Genomic DNA, 25,917 nt, shown 5'->3' on the forward strand with positions numbered 1-25,917 from the left:
CAGCTGGAGGAGGGAGCTCTATGGAAGGGGCTTATGGCACTGCAATACCTCTTTTTGTGTTACAGAGCTCCCTTTGCTTGGCACCTGCTGTTTTCTTGGACCAGGAGTGACAGTGTGTCCCAAGCAGTGGCACTGAGCATGAAGGCACTTTCTTAGATATGCAGTCTGGCAATGTGTGCATCATCACCATCTAGTCTGCACCCTGAAAGAAACGTTTAGATTTGAGACTTACAAGCAAAATCAGTTGAACTTCATGCTTATTAAAAACACCCAAGTCTAGGTCCTTCCAAGGAGGAAGACTGTGTATAAAGGAATTGTGCACCTCCATTAAACTTTTGGAAACCAAAAGTGTTTGGATACCTCTCCTCTGACAATGTACAAAGGTTTTATGTAGATGGAAAGAGGGGGGGAAATCCATGCAGGACAACTGTGATATGAAGAGTGACTCTCATAAATTAATTGCAGTACTTACTTACTTGTTGACTGTTTTTTTAACAGATCCTCCTATTATTCTATGGGCAATCGAGCTTTTTCCCATGACAGTATTTTCATACTTTATGGGAGAACAGAGAGTGAACAGGCCATTCAAGCAATGTCACAGGAGAACGTTTTAGGAAAAGTCAAAATTCTTCAGGTAAGAAATTGTAATTGGGAAAAATACTTAAAATATGGTGGCAAATGGTCTCCAGAACATGTTAAATGTGCATAAAGATGGGTTACTTTTCCAATAACCTTGGGACAGTTTCTCAGCCATGTTAAGTTCTCTGGCCAAAAGCCATTGCAAGTAATTCAGACAGTCTGCAGAGGTTCCAGGTTTTGGTCTCGAAAGGTACGGCGGTGATGCTGTGAACATATCTACAGAAATGTCTGTGCCTGTGGAACCCGTCTGAATTGAACTCATGGTTTTGGTGTGTCCTGATCTGTATGCCTAAATACCACAGATGTGGTAATAAGAGAAATAAATCAAGGCTGTATTGAGGGCAGGGAATGGCATGCAGAGTAAAACTTCTTTGCAAAGCCAATTTAATGATACTTTTATATGTATTACTTTTTTTTCTCCTTTTTCTCACTGCAATTTCAATGGCATCCATGGAAGGTGGATTTATTTATCTCTCCAAAGCATAAACAACATTTTTGGGTATTTGCTTCTAAACAGCTTTATATGATCCCCTTTCCGTTCTTTTCCAGAACTCTCTCCCATTAGTGCTCAAACTAATTTTTTGCTTTACTCCATGTATGTCTGTAAGATTGCCAGCATTACACCTTTCTAGACCTTGAGAGAGCTGTTCCTCAGAAACACTTTGCACTTTATTGTTCAGGATGCTGACATATCCTGTCAAAATGCTGATAAATTTTTAATGTTGTGCAAGTGCTGTTACCCTGAAGATGACTAGTGAAATACCATTGATTTCTTTTACCTCTGAAGTCTACCCACGATCCATCTTTTCTGGTGAGTGAGAGATCATGCACATTAGGCAGCTCAGACCTTGAGGGTGGAACTGTTCCTGCCTCCTGCCTGGTGCTGTCAGCAGACAGAGCATCTGCACAGCGCTGGCTGTGCTGACTGAGGATGAACTCTGAAGTAGAAACCATGCTAGAACATCTCCAATTCCTCTGTGCTGGTTTTTCAGCTTAAATTTCCCTGGGTCAGGTAGATTCAGTGCATGCTGTTTTCCAGGCTGGAAACCATTATATTTAGAATGACTGCTGACTCTGGGTAAAGACCTGAGGTATGTGGGTCTGTCCTACAAAGCCCACCAACTCTTTCAGGGAGCTGTGCCCTACCTGTCTGTTGGATTTGTTTTTTTGGCTTCTGTATACTAGCTTTTCTCTGAAAAACTTTTCACTTTCAGAGGTGTTTTCTCTCATTTCAGAACCCGGCTTGAAATTCCCAATGGAAATTACTGCCTTTGGTAAACTAAGAAAACCTGAGAAAAAGTATAGTTAATGCAGTTGGTAACAACAATGCTCACTAAGCAAATACTAAATCAAGAAAAATTAGAGCAAAATGTCAACCTTGAAACTCACGAAATAAATAGCCACTGGTACTCTCTTGCTCATATGAACTTTGCATAAGCCTTTTTTTAGTGTGGTTAATTGCATGTATTTAAAGGGACGATATTGTTTCAGCTGCTTGATGTAAAAAATGTGCTTGCTTTTTTATTTAAAATTGAAGGATGGTAGTTAATTTTTATCATTTTAGTGTAGCTGGAACCCAGCCTGTAATATACCAGATTCATTTTTCAATTCTGATGATGATGGTGAGAGCCACTTATTCATTCAGGAAAGAAATGCATAATAGATTGCAAATGACACTTTTAAGTATTTACATGTTTACACATAAATTTTACATTCATCTAAATGTCCATGGATTTTTTTCTAAACCCATGGAAAACCCCCCTATAATAAGCCCAAGGGACACTTCTTGTAGCTTCAAAAATTGCTGCCCACCATTAACTTTTCCCATTTCTCTAGCCATGCAACTGTTCCCCGAGTTTTAGGACAAAGTCATGCCTAAATCCCATTGTACATTTTAAACTGACCTCAGACTGGAGTCCCAGGTCTGATGAGTTATTTGGACTATCGTTCCTGTTTGAAGATTTTGTGCACTCCACACCCCATCCTATTTTCCCTGCTATTCTATGAGCCAGGGTTTGCTTTGTGATTTTGCAGTCACAGAAAACGTTGATCCTCTGTCTCCTGATACCAGAAGCTTATCTCTACTTTGAAATCTCTTTCTGCAAGCTAAGTCCAACTGGGAACATCTGTATTTCTAAAAGAGGTGGATTAAGAGGAGACAGTCCTCTTTTATGAAGAGCACTTCACTTCTTAAAGGCAATTCTGTGGCCATCCCTGGGTCCCAAGTCATCGCTGTGCCACCAGCACTACTGTGGTTTGCCAGGCTTGTATCTCAGGGTGGAAGCACAGCATTTCCAGTTTCCATTTGCCTGGCAAGGTACTCTTCAGTAAAGAATTGTTGCCAGAATTCCATGCCCCATGCTGACTCTAAGCTTGCTGCGTTCCAAATGGAGATCAAAAGCTCTGCAGATTTTAACCCTTTTCAGGATTTTGTTTGGAGGTGGTACAGCAAGTGTTCCTGGAAAACTTAAATCTTTTTTTTTTGAAAAGTCCTCATGCTTACAAACCTAAGAGACAGCATGGTGAAAAGTGTTTGGAAGTCAGAATAGCAGTGCAAGCCATTTAATACTGATGGTGCCAGATCTCATTCTGGGGACCACCAAAGTGTCCCTTCTTGCCTTGCATATCTGCTGACTTTGTTGATGAACCCACAAAAAATGTTGTGTAATGGTGCAAACTCCATAGTAGTCTGGGCAGTGGGCCAGCCTGTGCACTGGTTCAGCTGCTTATTGTGGGAATTCTCTCTTTCTAATTATGCGTGAAAGGTAAATTAGTTCTTCCTGGAATTGCTCTCATCTGTTTTTATTGGTTCTCAGATTGGCAGTATTCATCTTATCATGCTTTCTGTAAATGGATTTGGTCACGTTCAAAGGTTTTACTCTGTGCTAGAAGTCAGGCTGAGAAAAGCCTGTCCTCTCATAACTCTCCAGTAACCCTTTTGTATCCTGAAGTTGTTTTGTGTTGGCCCAAGCCATCTGGTGTTATAAAAACAGTCTTTTCCTTGTCTTTTGGAGCTGCTGAGATTTATCATTACCTAATTTTTAAGATCCAGTGTAGACAGCCAGACTGAATCTGTTTCCAGCAAGAGGTGGTACACAGGTGCTGGTACTCTTAATGTTGAACTCAGTTTCTGGGGATCTGTTGCTTTATTTGTCATACAAGGCTGTGAATGAGACACGAGGAATGTTTAAAATGTAAATCCAGCAGTGTGTCAGAAAAAAACCCCCACAACCCGACTCTTGGAGCTTCATTTTACATCCTTCCCTTCCAGAGGGAAGGGTTGGTTTTCTTCTCCAATCAAAGTGTCCTAGAACTATTTCCTGACATTTTGTAGCTGTGACTCTTCTTCCTACCTCTGATATTTGCCAGAAACGGTCAGCAAATGAACAGAAGAGAATTTCTATATCAGACACATAAGAACTGCAGCAAGCAAAATGGAAGCTTGTTTAAAGGATTGGTTTCCTGCAGCGTCTACACTATTCTCTCCCACTTGCTGTGGTGATGCCATTGTGTGGCACTGCTTCTGTTCTCCACTGCTTGCCTTCACTGAAATCATCTTGGGCCATCTGACATCTATCTGTGCAGCTGCAGCAGTCAGCTGCAAGAAATATTAAAGATGGACTGTGAACATATGGCTTATGGCCTTTAGGAACTACTGGGTTACACCCTTTTTGTTTCATGTGGCCATCTAGTTTAAAACAAACCCTCTGCTCTGCAAAGCTGTAAAGCACCTATTTATTATACAGATATTAGTTAAGATAAAACATTTTTGTGAATCCAAACTTCTCGGTCAAATGCAAAAGGACCACTTTTAAAATTCATGTTTCACTGATTTTATAATGATGAATGATCCTTATAAATTTCTTCTTGTCAGACCCTATGACTGTTCAGTTTTGGATTACATTTCTTTTAGTCATTAGCACATCTTAGCTAATGACAAAGCCAGTGCTTCCCTCATGTGCATTGCACATCTGTATTCTACTAACCACTCCCAAAGTATCTTCTATTTCTTATTGCCCAGATCTCAACAAAGCTACAAAGCCATTTTCAAAGCTCAAAAGCTATTATCTTTTACCATGATGCTCTGAATTTTTTCAGAATTGGGAGTGAATTTTCACTTCATGATTACCTAGCTTTGTATTTCTTACAATTAATTTCTTTGTTGTCAATATTTTCTAGTGCCACTGCAGCCTGTTTTCCTCATATTTGAAAATTCTTTTTGCTTTACCAACTGAATTTATAATTTTATTTTTAAATCATTCTAGCATTTCTTGGGCAGACTGTGTTTTTCCTACGATCATTGTAATCGCTGAAACTAAGCTTCCTTTCCAAGGAAGGAAAATTTTCCTTCCTTTCATCTGCTTTGCTTTAGGAGAGATTGATGTGACAAATGCCACAGATGCTTTATCTTCAAGCCTCTCCACAAAATATTCTCTTTACACATTAGCACGTGTAAGTGATCCATCACCACTGTGCCCCAAAGTCTTCACTCATGTTTGGATTTGTTGCAAATACACATCTCTAGAGGTCCATTTACAGCCTGCGCCTTCACCGTTCTTCTGTTTTGGACTCTTCCAAAAAGTTTCTTTAAGTGTAATGCCACTGTGGTTACATGCTGCTCCAGCAATGGAGAGTGGAATAGTTTCCTCACTGCATCTTGTATCCAAAACATCTGTGCTAATACTTGATATTTTCCTAATTTTCTATAGGTTTCCATGTTAATTTTATACCTGGATTATTTTCTTAACCTTCAATTCAATTCAATTCAATTCAAGTTACCAATATAACTCTTCACATGATGATATTCAGTTTATTCTCTCTTTGATTAAAAAAAAAAAAAAAAGGAAGCAAGCTTATATGGGGTATTTAATTCATTTAGGCATGCTGCAGATTTTCCAGTTTGGATTAAGAAGTGGACTCATTTCCATAGTTCGTTGTGAATTAGGTGAACTCTCTTCTGAGCCTAGAAAAGAAATTATAAGAGAATATGATAGAGATGCCTGAAATAATGAGTGGAATTGATACAATTAATGGAGGATGATTATTCAGTCTTTCACAGCGTGAGAACACATGAGCAACAGTTGAAATGGGTAACACTTCCAAATTAAAACAAATATTTCATTAAGCAAAGTTGGACTGTATAAAAATTCCTCAGATGCCAAAAATCATTGGAGCATTTAAAAGTAACATCTCAGTATGGGCTCACCCTGTTCTTATGTATTCCCAAGGCATTTGATTTTTGGGTGATTCTGAGAGTGTACAGGACCAAGTGGAATTTCAACAGTGTGCCTTTTTAGGACAAGTATTAATTAAGTAATTATTTTCCATATATATAAAACTAGAAAACTTGATTACAATTAAGTTTTGTTTTATTTAGACATTGCAAACAGATATGAAGGGTAGATATTTGAGTTGAAGGGAAAATATGACCAGCATTTCTTGCAAGCCTTGTTTGAATGGAATTAGCTGAAATAGTACACTCTGTTTTAATGACTTTTAACTGAGAGCAGCTCAGCGGATCCAGTTTTGGATTCACTCCAGGCAGGAAGCCCTAAGAGTGCTGCAGTTTCAGGGGCCTGAATCCAACACACATGCAAGTAGGCATGTACACAGAAGAGGAGCCAAACGGAGTGAGAGAGGAGATGTACAGCCTGATCTGGGCTCTTTGCCAATTAATATGGAGAACTTGTTCTGTGGCATTTCCTATGCAAATGCAAAGTGTGCTTTGAAAGTCTGGGATTTTTTATTAGCTGCAGGTGCCAGACAACAAAGAACAGTTTTACTTAGGAGCTTTATTCCTTAAGTTATTAATGGGAAGCTGGTGTCCGTATCACATTCTAGCAAATTATTTTGCATTAAATAGAAGTGGGCCTATGTCATGGTCCAATTACCAAGGAAGATTTTAAAAATTGGATGAGTGCAAACTTACATTTTTTTTCTAAATTCCTAGTATTTATTTGCCTGTGTTAGGTGTGCAGAGCTGTCCCTTACCTCACTGTCAAACTGACAGCCACCTGGCTTGTGTGGGAATAGAAAAACCATCAGGAATCTTACAGAAACTTCAAGAATCTTACAGGAAAAAAAAAAAGTGGATGAACTAAACCTGGCCTGGATCTCATCCTAAAGCTCCCCTGTGTGTGGTGTCTCCAGCCCCTGTTTCGTGGGATGGGTATTGTGTGGTAGTTGGGCTGTTTTGGTGCTGAGAAGGGTCTGTAAGTCCTGTGGAAGTGATTATGCACTGGCTGCAAACTGAGGGACCAGGAATGCCCACTGGAGTTGATAAGGCTGGGAGTGGGAGGTGCAGGCACAAAAGGTTTATATCTTCTGCTTCTAGTTGACCGATTTCAGAGCAAGATGGTGGTTTCTGGCTGCTAAATTACAAGTCTTCTTGAACAAAACAAAGGAGACCAACATCCTTTGGCTGAGCCCAGTATGCATCTGTGGAGATTTTCAAAAGGCTATTTAGACACGACTGTGCAATGGCAGAACAAAATGCCATGCCTGCAACTTCTAATAACTGGCATTGTAAATAATCTTCTTAGGCAACAATCATCCACAAACTGTCAGCACAGGGAGTTCTTAACTACAGAGGATTTATAGTTATGTGTTCAGAAACATAAGTCTAGCTGAAACTTTTGAGAAATTTAAAGCAGATTCTCCTTTTCAGGGATTATGACCTCTTATCAAAGGTCTTGCATCTTAAACTGATGTATCTCTCCATCTCTGGGCTAGACTATCTGAGTGTTCTCACAAGTAAAATTTGTGGGTTTTTTATTTTCTTTCGTGGATGTTTAATTTTTAGAATTTTTATGATTGACCAGGTAGAAAATGCATCAGTGTGGAATTTTTCTGAGAAGGTAATTGCATTGTAGCTACATTATAAGCACATTCTAAACAAGACCAAGAAGCAGGTTTAGTATTACTCTTTAAAAGCAATAAGAATAAATTTGCTCAGTAGTTGTAATGAGCTGTTTGAGATTTTGACGTTTGGTCATTTGGTATTTAGTGTCAGCTTTAGAGATTAGAATGCACCAAAAGAAACTGGCCAGTGGAGAACTGCTAGTGGAGTTTTTTGGTTTTAAGACAAATTTGTTCAAAAAAGGCCAATAAATAAATAATACAGAGAAGCACCTTCTGGAAGGGTGGGGGTTACTAGAGTTTATTCCTCAATCTTCAAACTAATTTATGCCATTCTGAGCAAACAAACTTTTAAAGCTTTGAAACAATTAAAAAAACCCCAAACAAAAAACCAGTCATGACTGTGTACAGTCCATAAATATTGAGGATAGTATATTTCTTGGAAATATACGGAAAATAACACTTTAAACTTTTATACACAGAAAACTACATTGTTACTGCAGAGCCCTCAAGCACCCTTGATGATAATTAAAAAGGCCATTCTTTTTCAAGCATAGACCTTTCTCCCCAACAGCACCATCACCGAGCTCCCACATGGCACTGCACACACACTTACATCAAGAACTTGTCAGAAGATCAAAAGGGTAACACACCATTCCTTCCCCCAAAACAAACTGCAAGCAATATGTTAATGTGTGCATGTTCTCACCATGGAACAGATGCTCACATACTTCATTTCCTAGGTGGTTGCTAAGTAATGCTGATAGTTCCAGTTTTCTGCCTGGGAGAATTATTTGTCTAGGAATACAACTTTAGGAAGAAGAAAGGAGCAATCTCAATTTAGAAAACACATTATCAAATTAAGAATTTTTTTCTGAAATAAATTTATTCTGGCATCAGAAGGCTGGCAGGAATAGAGCAGAATTAAAGGCCTCACACAATCTCACAAAGACCATTTTGCCCACGCCAGCTCCTATGTACACATTGGAAGCATGTGAGATTTCAAGTCAGAGAGTTACATGGCTAATATAAAACCCTGAAAGGACTCAGTGAAACCCTTGTCTTTAGACTGTGCCATTAATCCAGGTGGGAATAAAAGTTTGCCATTTGGAACTACCCCCTATGCCAAAATGCTTTACGATACGAATTTCACTATTTTCTGCCAAAATTCAAATGGGCATAAATAACTAACTGTAACTCAGTGAAGAGACTGAGAGAAGCTGTTCTAGTTTAATAACCTGGTTATGAGGAGTTTCTGCATGTAATTTTTGTTTTAATGGTTTGATACAGAAATCTGGTATTGTTTTGGGGATAATATGCATAAACTTGATATAAGAGTCTAGCCCACTGGGAACTAAGTGGGCAAGTAAGACTAATCTGACCTGAATTCCTTTAGAGGATACCTTTCCTTAACAACTCCTCACATGTGCACCATGTTACTGATTCTATGATATAGAAAAAACCAACAACTTTGTTTTACCTACTATCTACTCCAATCTTCCACAGCTCTCAGCAGCAAACTTCTGTCAGAGTACTGTGTAAATACCTGACATTTCCACTGAATAGAAGCTGCACAGTTGAATTATTTGTCCACTGTATCACAAGACAAAAATGGGAGATCCCCTTTGGAAAATTTTCTGCCCTTGAAAAACAGCAAAGCAGGAAAATGACTCCACGATTCCTTCCTTCCTAATTGAGAATGATTCCCTGAAATATTCCAGGAAAATAACATATTCATAAATGTTCCTTGCTGCATTTGCTCCTTCTAGAGAATGTCTTCTCTCTTTTGCAAAAAGTTCACATTCAAAGTTGATATGGTACATGTCCCTGGCAGTAGCCAGGGCTGCAATTTCTTTAACTCACCCTGCTAGAGGACACATAGTATATGCTTCTTTTTTATGTTTATTCATCTTATGCTTGATGTAATTCAAAAGTACTTCCTTGTAACCTGTGAGAGAAGATTGCTTCAATATGGAAAACAAATGGTGGGAAAGCTTTTTTTGTCCATTCATCTCTTGCATGTCCCGTGCCTAACTTTCTTTGTGCAACAGCAGTGAGTAGCAGTGCTCGTGAGCAGGAGCAGACATGAGTTTGTCTATTCTTTCTATGAGATCAAGCATTTGAAAGAGCTGGGTTTCCCCTGCTTTGAGAATTTGTCTCTCTAAGGCAGGGTTGTGCCAAACCCTTAACATTTAAAACCTCTGATTAAACATTACAATAAGGATACCTCTTAGAAATACAAATGCATGAGATGCAGGGTTTAGAGGCTAAAAAAGAAAAAGGCTTCCTGTTGGGGTAGTTTTAGTTTCTCAGCGTACACTTTTCTCATAAGCTTATTTCTTCACAGCAATAAGGCTTCATAATTAGCTTTTATAAACAAATTCTTAACCTAGAACATAGATTTAAAAAAGATTGAGACATTTTCAAAACTCAAAATAAATTTTCAGAAGCTGGCAACACTATCAAGAACTTGAATAGATTATCCAAAATCAGCAATCATGTAGTAAATTTCTCACTTTAGTTACCTTGTAGGGAGAAAGAAGAGAGAGTGCCCACCATATTGCAACCATGTGAGCCTCAGGATGTTTTGTTTGGTTTTTTTTCCAGTTCAAAGTCAGAAGCTGCCCAGAATATTTCTGTGCAACTTTCAGGCAGAGAAGCGGCACTTGCTGGACTTGGTTTGTTTTGCTTGTAACATAAATACCTGTTTTGTTTCTTTGTTTTATTTTTCTTGGTTTTCAGCAACAGTTGGCCAAAAATATAAAGTTTGGGCAGCCTCCACAAATGACAGTTTTTGCGAGGACAATGGGGGAAGCAAACACCAGTTCAGAAGAGGACACGTTGCTCAGCAGCCCCATGGAGACTGAGACCCAGCAGGACACGGCGATCCCAGACTGTGGTAATAAAGTAAGCACTAGAAACTGGCATGGCCATGGCGCCAGAGCAGCACTGGAGCAGCAAAGTTCACTGAGGTGTAGCAGATGTTTCCAGTGAGGCGTAGCAGAGCTCAGTGGGCTGTTTTATGTGGGAAGGATCTCTCGGCTTGTGCTTCTTGACCTGGTGGGAAGCGTGTTCTTGGCATCCTGAGCCAGGTCACACAGAATTACTGGTTTGGTCTGAGCTTCCAGCTCTGCAGACATTGCTAGAATACAGGAAATTTTTCTAATACAGAAAATATTTTAAAATATGGACTTCCCAGCAGGGAAAGTTGTTCACAGCATCAAATACCAAAAAGGAAAATAATTTCAAAATGAGAGGTGTGTGAAGCCTAAACCTGTAAAATCCTAGGTCTTAGGCTAAGGTCTAGCTAAGTATGGCTATGGACAGGAACCAAAGGTGAAGAAGTGGGAGAAGCATTTTGAATGCTACCTAAAATAAAATTTCCAGTATAATTAAAATAATTATTGTCATGGGTTGGCACTGGCCAGATGTTAATGCACCCATGAATATATGTTTTTTCCCTAACAACTACTGTGGGATGTGATCAGGAACAGAGCAGAGCAGGCTTAAATCTTGAAAACAAAAAAAAAAAAACACCAAAACTTTATTACATTACATAAGAACAGAGACAGAAAAACTCTTAAACACACACAGAGACAGAAATAAAAACTTCTCAGAACATTTCTTCTCCCAGTTTCCACCCCCCCCACATTACTCTTCACAGACCAAACCTTTGGGTTTTAGATCAAACAATCACCACTCAAAAAAAAAAAACCAAACCAATCTTCAATTCAGCAAGGGAGAGAGGAGTCTCTCTCGCACCACAGACTGTTCCTCAGAAAACACGGGTCCACCCCTTATGTGTTTCCATGTCACTCCTGGCACCGCCCGGAGAAGTCTGCCAGGGTGACACTCTTTTCTCCTATGTCCAGCGCTCTCACCGCTGTCTATAGTCTAAAGCTGCATACAGGGCTCTTTTAAGGATACTTGCATGCCGAGCTCTCCCCCTTTTTACCCAGGGGCCGAGGTTCCAAGAGCAGGTCTCCCCTGAGGGCAGAGGGCACCACCTCACCCTCCCCCTCTCTTCTCTGCTCGCTCCACTCTTCAAGTGCCAGTCACTGTAGCAAAAGCAAGGGCAGCTGTATCCACCCAAAATGCAGTTTATGTTCAAAAGAGACTTAAGTTCAGTCCATGGCTGACATTATGCAAGAAAAGTCCAGCTCAGAAAGCTACTCCTCTCATTCTTTGCCCATCGGGTTCCTTCCAATCGTGCTTAATCATCTCGGTCCCAGGCCGCTTCCCTCTCTCCTCCGAAACCACCAGTCATGAGAATCAATGTCTAAGAAAAGTTTCTTTCTGCTAAGCAAGGGTTAACAGTTTCTGTCTCTCGGCAGGTGGCTGGGCACCTTCTCCCGGAGTTTGGGGGGGGAGGGGGGTGAGCACACACAGAAGGCACTTCTACAGTTTTCCACCCCTCCATCCTGGACGGGGCGGCTCAGTTCCAGTCCTGTCCACTCTCTTCTCTCCCCCGGGGCTCCGGCTTACCTGAGCCCGACCACGTGTTTCCCCTCCCCACCCAGCCTCGTGGCTGGGCAGGGGAAGGAGGCCTGAGACGTCTCTCTGCTGAAACCGGAATCTAAAAGAGGCCGAACACCCCTGGAGTCCTGCTTTTAACTCTTTGTGTCCTCAGAGGCGTGTCTAAACCTCCGAGTGACCAATCCAGGTGCCAGCAGAAAAGCTGATCACTGATTGGCCTACTCACCTCCCCCTGGAAAAATTGACCTCCCCCCGCAACCACGACAATTATTCAAATTATTCACAGAGATTTTGATGCTGTGGGCATTTAGGTGTCCAGAAGGGTCTTGTTTAGACAGTGAAGAAACATGAGTGAGGAAAGATCTCTGGAAATCTCTAAGGCAAGATTGGTTCAATGTGCTGCTGTAAGGGCAGAAAGGAGTACAGTGACAACCGTCCATGCCTGGAGGAGGCTGACTTTGTGCCTGGGAACTCTTGGGGAGGTCATCCTTCAAGCCAGCATGTACACATAGCCCTTAGGATCCTGGGACTCCGGGGCATGAGTCTCTGCTCATGTTCACTAACACAAAGGCAGCAAGGGTTCTGTGCAACTCATGCCTGTGTTCAGCCAAACACACAGAAGGGAGATATATGGCTGAGTTGGCCCAAATTCTTCATCAGTCTTTAAGGGACAACACAGCTCCTCTGTGACCACTTCCTTCATGGTTGTGGTTTGATCTGCCAGGGAGCCAGTCATTTGGGTAGGACCTGCACACTCACACTTCTCCCTTGGTGTTCTGGAAAGATAAAAATTAAACCAAATTAAGGTATATCTTTTTGTCTAACAAGTGCTCCTTCTAGTGGGATCAGGTAAGGTGAATCAAGAGCATCCAGCGTGCCTCAGAGCACAACGTGTGGACTGTGGACAGGTTTTGGCTCTGCACAGTCCCTACCCTGGTGCTAGGTGAGTCCCTGTTTGAGATAAGCATATATTCTCTGCAGACAGCATTTTTCTGGGGTCCTGCAGGAGACCCTAATGTCACCTGGTGTCACCAGCTCAGAGGACACAATTGGTCAAGCACTATAAACCTGCTGGAGTGTTTTCCTGTATTATGGAGGGGAAAATTCAGTTCTGACCACCTACTCTTTAAAATACTAGGTTTTGAAAACAAAATGAGCACCCCTTTGCATAATTCTTTTTCCAGATACTGAAGGAGCAACCACTCCTACTCAGAGGCAGTTGTAGACACAAACAAAGCAATTTTACATGGATAGTGTCAGCCAGAGTACTTGGTACTTTCGTTTGTCTCTGCACACTACTAATTATCTGTGTTATCAGAGATTTCTGGTGTGTGGCAGCTTCCCTGGTTTCTGCTCTTGTCTCATCTGCTGGCCTTGTAACTCTTTGGCATGTCTGTCTGCATAGGTCTGGGGGATGGGGTGGCTTCTGTCAACAACGGGTGGCCAGGACCGGATAGATCTGCTCTAGTTTGAACAGGTTTCCTGTGATGCTTTGTGACTTCTGATTTTCCCAACTGAGTAACTCAGATTGGTGGCAAGAGTTCTGGGTTTATTTAACTTGTAGTTGTGAAGCTGAGCTTTTAGTCTTGATATTAACAATCATGTGGTGTAATGGGATCCCAACACACATTAGGTTACCAAATAATACTGTGATAGAATGATTAAAACCAGTGTTTCTGGGTGTGATGAATGCTGCTTCAAGACCTGTGCCTTGAAAATTCCTCACCGTGACGGCTTGGAGAGGGACATTAGCTAAAGAGTCCTAATTATCCAAGCTTCCATCACTCTAGAGGAACTGTTAGCTCTGTAAAAAGAACATGGAATTGAAGCTCCTTGCAGCAGAAGTAATGCCTGAACAGGTTAGTATCTATTTCCTTATGTGTCGGTCAGGAGAAAATAAAATCCTTAAGACTTGATCAAAATCCTACAAAGCTGTGCTCTTTCTTTTGTTTTGGAACCTGATTCTTGTGTTAAGGAAGCCTGAGCGTTTTGCCTTTTGTAGAGCTGTATAGACAGTAGTGATTCAAGGAGCAGTGAAGACAAACTCAGAGCACGTAGGAATAATATTTGTTTATCCATCAGTCCTGAAGTGATAGAAAAGAGGGGAAAATACAGTCCTAACACACATGATTTCACAAGTCCTTTAAATCAAATTTACTAGATCCTTTATATTTTAATACTTGTCTGTGGTAATTTTTTCTAGTCCACTGACACTCCAGATTTCTTGAGAAAAATGAATTTTCTTGGAACAAGACATGAAATGGAAGAAAAGGTAAAAAACTTTTACACTTGGTTTCCACTGAGTTGCATTCTAATTTTAAATATTAGAAGCCTGACAGTTTTTGTTTTCATACATTGTTTGATTGATCATCCAATATTTTGCAAAAGCTGTGCAGTTTTGGAGCTAGTTAATAAGCAATAACTAAGATTGAGAAATCTTAAGAGCTGATTGCAGGAAACAGCAGAACCCAGTTTCTGCCAGTCTTGCAGCATTCCTCTATTTGATGTATTAATCACACAGTCATAATTTTCATAAATACTTCTACTACTTTGTTATGCCTGCATGTAATTCAATAAGCATATGCAAAATGTTCCCTCAGCTTTTAAGTAATTGGTTCCCTGATTAGCATATGTTTAACCTCAGAAGATTACAGAGCTGTCTTGAAAACAATGTATGTGATTTCTTTCCTTACAGAAGATGTTTTCTTCTCTTTTTTTCCTCCCCCCTCTGTCTTCTTTTTCCATTTGTGTTGTGCTAAATGCAAGTCTTGGGATGATATCTTGATGTCTTATGGAAGAGACAGATGACAGGCTCATTCTTACATGCCTAGACATACAGTTCCACTATTTATTCATGAAAAGAGTCTTACTGAATCACTTTGCTTATATTTGCACTTTCTGAACCCAAGTATTTGAAGGACACGAGAAATAAAGCACCCATCAAAGCCAGTGTTGTCTTTTGTTTTTTGCTGTTTGGCTCTGTCTTGGACAACTCCACATGACTCTGGAGGGAGTTTTCCACAGGCACTGTGCCAGTCTGAGATCCAATGCTGCAGTCATCTCCCATGCCGAGAGAACAGCTCTGTAGCTGTTCTATTATGATGCTTAGATAAGTCAATCTGATTTGCTTCTGCCTAAAGTGTATAATCTAAATTATTTAAAGATGTAGATCTTTTTTCATGGTAAGCAAACTTTAAAGTGTCCTAGTGTTTGATGTTGCTTAAAACCCTGCCTATGCCTTTCCCATTCCCAACAAGCCCAGAGTGGAGCTAAACTGTGAAAAAACTTCCAACAGAAGGGTCTAAATAATTTTTATGTGAAAAGATAAAAATATGTAGTACTGAAAATGGGAAAATGTTAGAGCTGAAACTTTCACATCCAAAATTTATGATTTGTAAAATGGAAAGCCAGGGTTTCAAATCTTTTCTGCTAACAATTCCTTTGAATTCAAACCTGCAAAGATGTGTGTGTATGTAATTTATTTATGTATTTATGTATGTATTTATTTATGTATGTATTTATGTATGTATTTATTTAATGGAACAAATAACTTAATAATGGTTTCTTGTGTTTGTGATACAAACAGGTCACTCCACTTAAATCAGCTCGGCCAAAAAGACAATATTCCTGTTCTGGCACAATTGAAACAATCAATTTGGATTCAGTTCCCCAGGCTCTTGCTCATCTAGACAACAGTGCAGCTAAGCACAAACTGTCTGTGAAGCCAAAAAAGCAGAGGATGTCAAGACAGCACAAGAGATTGACAAAGGTATTTAATGACTGGCCAAACAGTGAGAGGAGGGCAATTGCTTCTGAAACCAGGTACAGAATAACCATAAATGAGAGTACTAGAATCTACAAACAGAGGACTTAAGATCTGATTAACACTGTTATTTATCTGTAACCCTAGCTGGAGAGAAGATGCAAAGAAGTTTTAATATTGCCAGTTGAGACAAATACTACCTAAACCTGAAGTACTTCCACTAGGATTTTACATTGGGAGAGTCATCTGATCCTAATTTTTCTAGTAAAAACTTTAGGTCATAAAAGCCTGGAGATATGTGCTGCTGTTAATGGTGCTCTGATATAGGCAATGAGATGGTGCAAAATTTGATGGGAAAAATCAGATTCTCTAAATTGGGCATGGGTTCTAACAGGGGTAATATCTTTGCCTGATAAGAAGGATCACTTGCCTTTAAGTAATATAGCTCTTGCAACTGCTATAGAGAGAAATATAAAGTTGTAGCTTTGTGCACTTAATGCACATCTGGTTTGGTTTTTATCCTGACACCTTATTAGTTCTCATAAATGGGACAAGACTATTCAACTACACAGAGCTCAGGAGAGGCCACTGCCCTTTCTTCTGCATCGCTGTACTTGCATTTATCACTCTTGCAATGAAGAAATTAAATTTAAACCTCTTCTTCGTACAATGGTTAGCTGGAGCCAAATGATGGCTCAGCAATGATAGCTGGGCAGCACATTAGCTGAGCTGTTTTCCTAAAGAGAAGCACTCTTCAGGTACAGAACAGAGCAGTACTCCTGGGAAGCTCTGGCTGTGCTGTCCATACATGTTCCCACGGTTCCTACAATAGCAGTGGAGTCTCAGCACAGCTAAGGAGGAAGATATCCTGGCTCAGGATTTGTGAAAAGAAAACAAATTGTGTTTCCCTGAGGAGTGTTCTCTCCTGGTTAGCATTGCAGAGCTTTTTTTCTGCAGGCAACATCTCCGTCTCTGCAAGTACCAGATTTGCCATGAAGGAACTGGCAAAAATTGCCCCTGTTGTGGTTGGGGGGGAGGTGAATTTTTCTAGGGGGATGTGGGCAGTCCAATCAGTGATCAGCTTTTCTGCTAGCACTTGGATTGGTCACTCGGAAGTTTGGACACGCCTCTGAGGACACAAAGAGTTAAAAGCAGGAGTCTGGGGGGCTCGGCCTCTTTTCAGATCTTGGTTTCAGCAGAGAGACGTCTCCAGCTTCCTTCCCCTGCCCGGCCACGAGGCTGGGTGGGGGAGGGGAAACACGTGGTCAGCTCAGGTAAGCTGGAGCCCCCGGGGGGGGGGGGGGGAAGAAGAGAGGAGACAGGACTAGAACTGAGCTGTCCCGTCCAAGATGGAGGGGTGGAAAACTGTAGAAGTGCCTTCTGTGTGTGCTCACCCCTCTCCTCCCCCCCCAAACTCTAGGAGAAGGTGCCTAGCCACGTGGAGGTTTGCGGATCTTGGGAGTGCCTGAGCCTGCACTCTGCCGAGAAGAAACTGTTAACTCTTGCTTAGCAGAAAGAAACTTTTCTTAAACATTAATTCTCATGACTGGTAGTTTTTAGAAAAAGGGAAGCAGCCTAAGACCGAGATGATAAAGCATGATTAGAAAGAACTCGATGGAAAAATGAGAAGAGTAGCCTTTTGAGCCAGACTTCTCTTGCATAATGTCAGCCATAGACTGAACTTAAGTCTCTTTTGAACATAAACTGCATTTTTAAGTAGATACAGCTGCCTTTGCTTTTGCTACAGTGACTGGCACTTAGAAGAGTAGAGCAAGCAGAGAAAAGAGAGAGAGGGTAAAGTGGCACCCTCTGCCCTCAGGGCAGACCTGCTCCTAGAACCCTGGCCCCTAAGTAAAAAGGGGAGAGCTTGGCATGCAAGTATCTTTAAAAGAGCCCTGTATGCAGTTTTCAGCCTGTAGACAGCGGTGAGAGCGCTGGACATAGGAAAAAGAGAGAGTCACCCTGGCAAACCTCTCTAGGCAGTGCCACAAGTGACATGAGAACACATAAGAGGTAGACCCGTGTTTTCTGAAGAACAGTCTGTGGTGCAAGAGAGACTCCTCTCTCCCTTGCTGAATTAAAGATTAGTTTGTTTTTGAGTAGTGATTGTTTGATCTAAAACCCAAAAGTTAGTCTGTGAAGAGTGATAGGTGAGGAAGTAGAAACTGGGAGAAAAAACGTTCTAAGAAGTTTTTATTTCTTTCTCTGTGTGTTTAAGAGTATCTCTGTCCCTGTTCTTATGTAATTAATAAAGTTTTGGTAAGTTTTTTTGTTTTCAAGGTTTAAGCCTGCTCTGCTCTGTTCCTAATCACATCCCACAAGAGTTGTTAAAGAAAAAACATATATTCATAAGTACACTAACATCTGGCCAGTGCTAACCCATGACATTCATGGTTCCCTGACCGGGAAATCGAACCCAAATTTTTAAGTGAGTAATAAGAATGATAGAATGAAAACTGTGAGATAGGATCAAAAAAGAACAAGAGCAAAGCATAAATTAAGTGATGATGTAAATTTATAGATGTAATGTTAGTTGTTATTTTAAGACAGTGTGTCCTCAGAGGCGAGGGGTGGAGACTGTCGTGGTTGGGGGGGAAGTGAATTTTTCCAGGGGGATGTGAGCAGTCCAATCAGTGATCAGCTTTTCTGCTAGCACCTGGATTGGTCACTCGGAAGTTTGGACACGCCTCTGAGGACACAAAGAGTTAAAAGCAGGAGTCTGGGGGGCTCGGCCTCTTTTCAGATCCTGGTTTCAGCAGAGAGACGTCTCAGGCCTCCTTCCCCTGCCCGGCCACGAGGCTGGGTGGGGGAGGGGAAACACGTGGTCGGCTCAGGTAAGCTGGAGCCCCCGGGGGGGGGGGGGGAAGAAGAGAGGAGACAGGACTAGAACTGAGCTGCCCCGTCCAAGATGGAGGGGTGGAAAACTGTAGAAGTGCCTTCTGTGTGTGCTCACCCCTCTCCTCCCCCCCCCAAACTCCAGGAGAAGGTGCCCAGCCACGTGGAGATTTGCGGATCCTGAGAGTGCCTGAGCCTGCACCCTGCCGAGAAGAAACTGTTAACCCTTGCTTAGCAGAAAGAAACTTTTCTTAAACATTAATTCTCATGACTGGTAGTTTTCAGAAAAAGGGAAGCAGCCTAAGACCGAGATGATAAAGCATGATTAGAAAGAACTCGATGGAAAAATGAGAAGAGTAGCCTTTTGAGCCAGACTTCTCTTGCATAATGTCAGCCATAGACTGAACTTAAGTCTCTTTTGAACATAAACTGCATTTTTAAGTAGATACAGCTGCCCTTGCTTTTGCTACAGTGACTGGCACTTAGAAGAGTAGAGCAAGCAGAGAAAAGAGAGAGAGGGTAAAGTGGCACCCTCTGCCCTCAGGGCAGACCTGCTCCTAGAACCCTGGCCCCTAAGTAAAAAGGGGAGAGCTCGGCATGCAAGTATCCTTAAAAGAGCCCTGTATGCAGTTTTCAGCCTGTAGACAGCGGTGAGAGCGCTAGACACAGGAAAAAGAGAGAGTCACCCTGGCAAACCTCTCTAGGCAGTGCCACAAGTGACATGAGAACACATAAGAGGTAGACCCGTGTTTTCTGAAGAACAGTCTGTGGTGCAAGAGAGACTCCTCTCTCCCTTGCTGAATTAAAGATTAGTTTGTTTTTGAGTAGTGATTGTTTGATCTAAAACCCAAAAGTTAGTCTGTGAAGAGTGATAGGTGAGGAAGTAGAAACTGGGAGAAAAAATGTTCTAAGAAGTTTTTATTTCTGTCTCTGTGTGTGTTTAAGAGTATCTCTGTCCCTGTTCTTATGTAATTAATAAAGTTTTGGTAAGTTTTTTTGTTTTCAAGGTTTAAGCCTGCTCTGCTCTGTTCCTAATCACATCCCACAAGAGTTGTTAAAGAAAAAACATATATTCATAAGTACACTAACATCTGGCCAGTGCTAACCCATGACAGCCCCTAAGCAGGTGTTAATTATTTCAGGCTTAAAGGATGGAGTTCTAAGTAGTAGAAGAAGAATGGACATATGAAACTTATGCTCTCCTCCTTGGGCTTCTGCAAATGTGAAATGGCAGGTCTCAATGTACACCAAATGGTGACTGAACATTTGGCATTATACTGCTGTCACTCTTGGGATGTTTTCTTTCTTTTAAAGGCTGTCATCTGAATAGGTGAGAGACATGGGATCTATGATGATGTAATCCATAAATTGGGGTACTGTGTATTGGCTCATCTATATCACTGTTCAAAAATTCTTTTTTGCATTTGCAACTCTTTGTTCACTATAAAGGATAACAAGGCAACAGGCATTGTTCAGTAACTCCAAACTTGTCTCCAATTTTAGGGATCACAGAGTTTAACAATAACAGAATTTGAGCCAGAGGACCTAGAAACTCAGCTGTATGAGGACATATACCCAGGTTATAATAGACACTTCACAGCAGACAAGCTAATCCAGGACAGAGATGAGCAGAAGCAGCTTCAGCTGGCAGAGGAAAAAAGAATTGAAGATCACTGGGGTATCCTTGAAGCTGAAAGGATAAGACAGATTGTAGAAATGGAAGAACAAAGGGAAATGGAAGAGAAAAGGTGCCAAGAACTTGAGGAGATACGGAAAGAACAGGAAAAACGACACTATGAAGAGGAGAGGAGGCAACATCTCCTTGAAGGAGAGACATCTTTGAAAATAGAAGAGAAAACATGCCGTAAAGAGGAAAGACTGATGAAGGCTGAAAAAAGGCAAGAACTGGAGGAGCAGATGCAGAAGGAGTTGGAGGAGCAGATCCAGAAGGAGTTGGAGGAACAACAAAGACAAGACCTGGAGGAGAAGAGGCACAGGGAAGTGGAGGAACAGCAGAGACAAGAGTTGGAGGAGCAGAAGCTTAAGGAACAGGAGGAACAACAGAGAAGAGAGTTGGAGGAGAGGAAGCTCAAGGAACAGGAGGAACAACAGAGAAGAGAGTTGGAGAAGAAGCTCAAGGAACAGCAGGAACAGCAGAGACATGAGCTGGAGGTACAAAAGCTCAAGGAACAGGAGGAACAACAGAGACAGGAGCTGGAGGTACAAAAGCTCAAGGAACAAGAAGAGCAACAGAGACGAGAGGTGGAGGTACAAAAGCTCAAGGAACAAGAAGAGCAACAGAGACGAGAGGTGGAGGTACAAAAGCTCAAGGAACAGGAGGAGCAACAGAGACGAGAACTGAAGGTACAAAAGCTCAAGGAACAGGAGGAGCAACAGAGACAAGAACTGAAGGTACAAAAGCTCAAGGAACAGGAGGAGCAACAGAGACAAGAACTGAAGGTACAAAAGCTCAAGGAACAGGAGGAGCAACAGAGACAGGAGATGGATGAGCAGTGGCACCAACAATGGGAGGAACAGCACAGACTAAAGAAGGAGGAAGAGAAGCATCAAGAACAGGAAGGGAAACAGAGACAAGAGTTGGAGGAGCAGAAACACCAGGAACAGGAGGAGCACAGATGTCAGGAACTGGAGGGGAAGGATCAGGAAAGGGAAGAGCAGAAGCACAAGGGTCTGGAGGAGAAACAGACACAAGAACTGGAGGAGCAGAAGAGGCTAGCACTGGAAGAATTAAGGCAACACAGGACTGAAAAGGACAGTCAAAAGGAAGAGAAAAGAAACTGGCAAGAGGAACAAAAAGAGCCCAAGAAACAAAATAAGGAAGAAATACAGCAACAAGAACTAGAAGAGAAAGAGCTTGAAGCTGAAATAAAATTGAAGCAGGATAAAGAGCCTGAGAGCCTCAAACAAGAGAAGAAACAGGAGGAACAAAGACAGCATTTGAAGGAGAAAGAAAAGACAGAGAAGGAACAACCCCAGCAAGTGATGGATAAGAAAAAAAAAGAAGAGCAGAGGAAACACAAACTCACAAAACAAATGCACATGGAAAGTTCAGACTTTGTTCTACAAGATGAACTGAAGCAGCAAAAGGAACAAAATGGATGTGAATGGAACAAGCTGAAAGAGCAGAAGGTAGACACAGAAGGACAAAAGCTTCAGCCAAAACAGGAAAAATCCTTGGAACAGCCACAGGAAAACGATCAATTGTGTTCTGCTGGAGGGGCTGATAGGCATCCAGCAGAGGAGAAGCTCCAAGAGGGATCAAATTCCCAAAAAGTCAAACAGCCTGAAAAAGGGACTAAAACAGCAGAAGAAATGCTGGCCCAGAAAAGGAAGAGAGAAGTTGAGGCTCAGGAGCAAAAACGCATAGGGGAAGAACTTCGGTGGCAAGAAGTAGATGAAAGACAAACAGCATCCAGACCCTTCACATTTCAAGTGTCTTCTGGAGATAAACAGATCATATTTCAGAAAGTAAATCTCAGTCCTGTTATGCCCATCAAAGGAGCAGGACTCTCTTCTCCATCTGTCAAAGACTGCAGGGTGCACACTACCAGTAAGGGCTCTCATTCCCTCCCATCATCTGTGTGTGTACCCCACACAGCTATTTTGGTTACTGGAGCACAGCTGTGTGGCACAGCAGTGAACTTGAACCAGATTAAGGACACGGCTTGCAAATCATTACTTGGCTTAACAGAAGAGAAAAAAAATGTGGATATTCCCTCTCCAGAGAAGTCCGAGAGGAAAAAACAGGATCCCAAGCCCAGCAGCAGTAAAATGAAACATGCTCAAGAGGCAATGAACAACCAGGCCGTACTGGCTGAGTGGGCCTCTATCCGCTCCAGAATCCTAAAGAATGCAGAAAACAACAAATACCATGAGAGAGACCGAGTCACTGTCTGCAGGCACAGCGATGACTGGACACCCAGGGGACGCGGTGCTCCTCACGGCAACTTGAGGAAAACCCTCTCTGCAAATGCAAAGTTCTCGATAACACCAGCATGGCAGAAATTTTCAGACATTTCAAAAACCAGTTCAGATGCTGAGAGTGTAAATGTGGCCAAAGGCAATGAAACAGTAGCTGTGGGGAGAACCACCGGCTCATCTGCTGATTCAAAGGAGGATGTGGTTTCCACTTCTAAGGATAACTTAGCTGAGAAGCCTAAGGAGAAAATGGAAACCCATAGGGAAGCAACAGACAACACTGAAGGCTGTAAATTTGCGAAAGATCTTCCATCATTCCTTGTTCCAAGTTCTCCACATTCTATGGGGAAGGAATTACCCCAGCCAGAACTTCCCAATGCTCTGGAAAATCAGCAGAATAGCAGCACCAAAAAAGCAGATAAACCACCACCAAATGGAGAAGAAAATGTTTCTCCTTTTGGGATAAAGTTACGAAGGACAAACTACTCCTTACGTTTTCATTACGATCAACAGGCAGAGCAAAAGAAAAAGAAAAGATACAGTGCAGGAGACAGTTTTGATGGTGTGCCTGACCCACTCAGCTCAACAGAAGGTGAGAAAGAATCCGCTGTTTTCACTCCACAAGAAAGTACCTCTCCTGGCACTGGGAGAGCAAACATCCCTGGTCGTTTAAAAGACTCTTCAGTTACTGTGGTGGAGTATTCACCACCCGTGGGCACACCAGTGGTCCCACCAGCCACTGGCCAGAGTGCTCTACCTGCTCATGAGAAACCAGCATGCAAGTCACTGGTCCCACAGAAACCTGCTTTAGCTCCAAAGCCCACCAGCCAGACCCCACCATCATCTCCTCTCTCTAAAATGAACAGATCAAACCTATCTGAAATGCTGGGACAAAGGGTGGTTAAAGCTGAATCAGATGGTGGCTGGAGAAAAGAAGACAGAGCTAATGCAGCCCAATCCATGCCATCCAATGACTACAAAAATGAAGAGGAAGAAGTCAAAGAAAAGAAGTCATTTTTCCCATCTCTAAGTATTCCATGGAGAGAAAAAAATGACAAAAAGCCCGAGCCGTTGAAGGAAGGTATGAATCTTTCAAAGCAATTTAGTTATTGTCCGCATTTCCAAAATGAGATACCGGAGGTCTAGAGGAAGACACTTGCTCTTAAGCTGTAATTTTTACCTGACATGTTACTAGTAGAGGACTGTTACTGTGCTTAGGGTTGTCTGAATGAGTGTGAATTCCCATGCCCATAATTTGATTCAGAAGCCCGTAAATTCAGTGTGACCAATGCAACCTACTAAAGAAAGTTAATTTCAAGGAGGTAACAAGTGTGTGTGTGTGTGTGTGTGTGTATGTGTGTGTGTGTGTGTTTCCTTGGCAGAGATGTTATCTTTTTAAGGAAATGTTATCTACCTTAAAAAATATGAAGATCTAGGTCCCCTTATCCTGGGCAAATTCTTTATTCAAGTAATACAGCTGGGCATAGCAGTCTGTGCTTCAGAGGCAGTCTTTAGTGATGAAAACAATTAGACTAGCCATAATGTCTCTTCAGAGGAGAGTTGAAAGCCCTGAAATGGTGTCCTGAAATGGTACTCTGTACAAGAGGGAAAATTACCCTTTCAGAGTAAGGACACTCCAAAGACCGAGGCAAGAATTTAGCATTTTGTTGGGAAATCCCAATTTTTTTCATTCCTGAAATTTTCAAACATCAGAACACTTCTAAAAAAGTATTTCAGTGGAACTGCTGATTTTTTATTCCTTTTTTTTCCACACACATTAAAAAAAAAGGATAAATTTGGACAGCTGGGTGAGTGTGTCGAATTAGGTCTCATTCCCGAGGCATAAAATCTGTTTCAGGATTTGTCGTGCAGTCTGCAAAGGTCTGTGACTGACATGGCATTCAACGGGCTTAGCTCCAGCATTTTCACAAGGTAGAGAAGTTGTAAGGGTTTTCTCAAGACAAGAGATGTGCATTACTCAATCAATTCTTGTCATGTTTTCTTTCAGAAAAGTCTGTCCTTCAGAGCAGGCACTCTTTAGATGGCTCTAAATTGTTGGAAAAAGTGGAAACTTCACAACCACTTTGGATTACATTAGCACTGCAAAAGCAGAAGGGATTTCGTGAGCAGCAAGCTACGAGGGAAGAGAGAAGACAAGCCAGAGAGGCAAAGCAAGCAGAGAAACTGGCTAAAGAAAATGTAAGCAATCTTTAGAAACCTGCCCATTAGAAATACTGACACCATAATTATAACTGTTAGCTGATTTTGTTATATGGGAATATTTTTTTTTAATGTTTGGTAAGACTTCAAAAAAACTAAAATGACAGCAAGTAAAAAAGTATTCTGAAAGTCTGGAGTTCCCTCTTGCAAAACTGAGACCTCCAGGAGAAAATACAGTGCAATAGTTCAGCAATTTTGGTGTAAACTGATGATACCAGATGGTAGTTAATGACAGTCATAAGCAGAACTACTGTACAGGGGATGGAGCAGAAAAATTGTGTGCAATGTGGTTCTTTCAGAGCTTACGTGAGATGTTAACCTTTAATGCTTTGCGAATAGCAGCTGGAATATGCAATTGTTGGTGAATATTAGTAAGTCTGAATTTATTTTTATTGCAGCATGTGGGTAAAATACAGATGAACAAAAGAAATGAACAATCGTGAGACATCCAAATGCCTAAACCAGGCACTGAATTCAATCACTGCTTGATTAGCTTTTTTTAGTAAAATAGCTTTTTACTCTCCATGACTTTCTATTAGTAAGGGAAGCACTTCTACCTACAGTACCCAAGTGATGCTGCACAGTGATGTTGTATATAGATATCACAGACGGTAAAAAGGGAGGGTATGTGGATAACTAAATATATTTGCTGTTTGTTATGAGAAACTAAATTTCTGACGGATACGTGCCTAACCTGAGACATAGACAACTGATGGAAGAAAACAGTAGTGGGTGTGAAGTTGCCCACAGATGCACACGATGTTTCAGTGCTGTATTTAACAGGGAGGGCTGGCTTAAACTCTTCAGTATTTTCACTGAAATAACAACATGACAAATTAAACTTTGGAGAGGTTTTTTTTACAGTCATTGATAACTGTTGGTTTTAGAAGTATCAGTGTTGTGATACACTTCCTTTGCCAAAAAAGTGGTGAATGAAAGCATCAAGCATGTCATCTCTAACTTGTAGCCATTGCATGACAGACTTTCTCATTTAGCAGTTTTCCTTCTGTGTTCTAGGCTGCTGTAAGTAATCAGTCAGATAATAAAAGCAGCAGCAGCAAAACAAGCACACTGCAGAAATCTACAACTCAAGAAGGAGAGAAGAAAACTGAGACTGCTGTGTCAAGGCTAGAAAGAAGGGAGCATCTAAAGAAGTCGAACACCCTTCCAACTTCTGTGACAGGTAC

At 41.5% G+C, this 25,917-nt stretch overlaps 1 protein-coding gene across 5 annotated transcripts in view; it reads left to right on the forward strand.

Moving 5' to 3' along the window:
* The window catches only part of CRACD (capping protein inhibiting regulator of actin dynamics), a 147,905-nt gene that overhangs the window by 116,305 nt on the left and 5,683 nt on the right, over window positions 1–25,917 (forward strand). For 4 of the 5 annotated variants that reach the window (XM_063401956.1, XM_063401954.1, XM_063401958.1 and 1 more), the window contains 7 exons: window positions 499–634; window positions 10,240–10,404; window positions 14,177–14,245; window positions 15,560–15,742; window positions 20,075–23,591; window positions 24,519–24,709; window positions 25,748–25,913. In XM_063401956.1, coding sequence (XP_063258026.1) covers window positions 515–634; window positions 10,240–10,404; window positions 14,177–14,245; window positions 15,560–15,742; window positions 20,075–23,591; window positions 24,519–24,709; window positions 25,748–25,913 — 4,411 coding nt within the window. In that variant the 5' untranslated portion in view covers window positions 499–514. The remainder of the gene's footprint in view (window positions 1–498; window positions 635–10,239; window positions 10,405–14,176; window positions 14,246–15,559; window positions 15,743–20,074; window positions 23,592–24,518; window positions 24,710–25,747; window positions 25,914–25,917) is intronic. The other variant, XM_063401959.1, reaches the window with a different exon arrangement.

This window comes from Prinia subflava, chromosome 7, assembly GCF_021018805.1.
Source record: "Prinia subflava isolate CZ2003 ecotype Zambia chromosome 7, Cam_Psub_1.2, whole genome shotgun sequence".
Classification (NCBI taxonomy): Eukaryota; Metazoa; Chordata; class Aves; order Passeriformes; family Cisticolidae; genus Prinia; species Prinia subflava.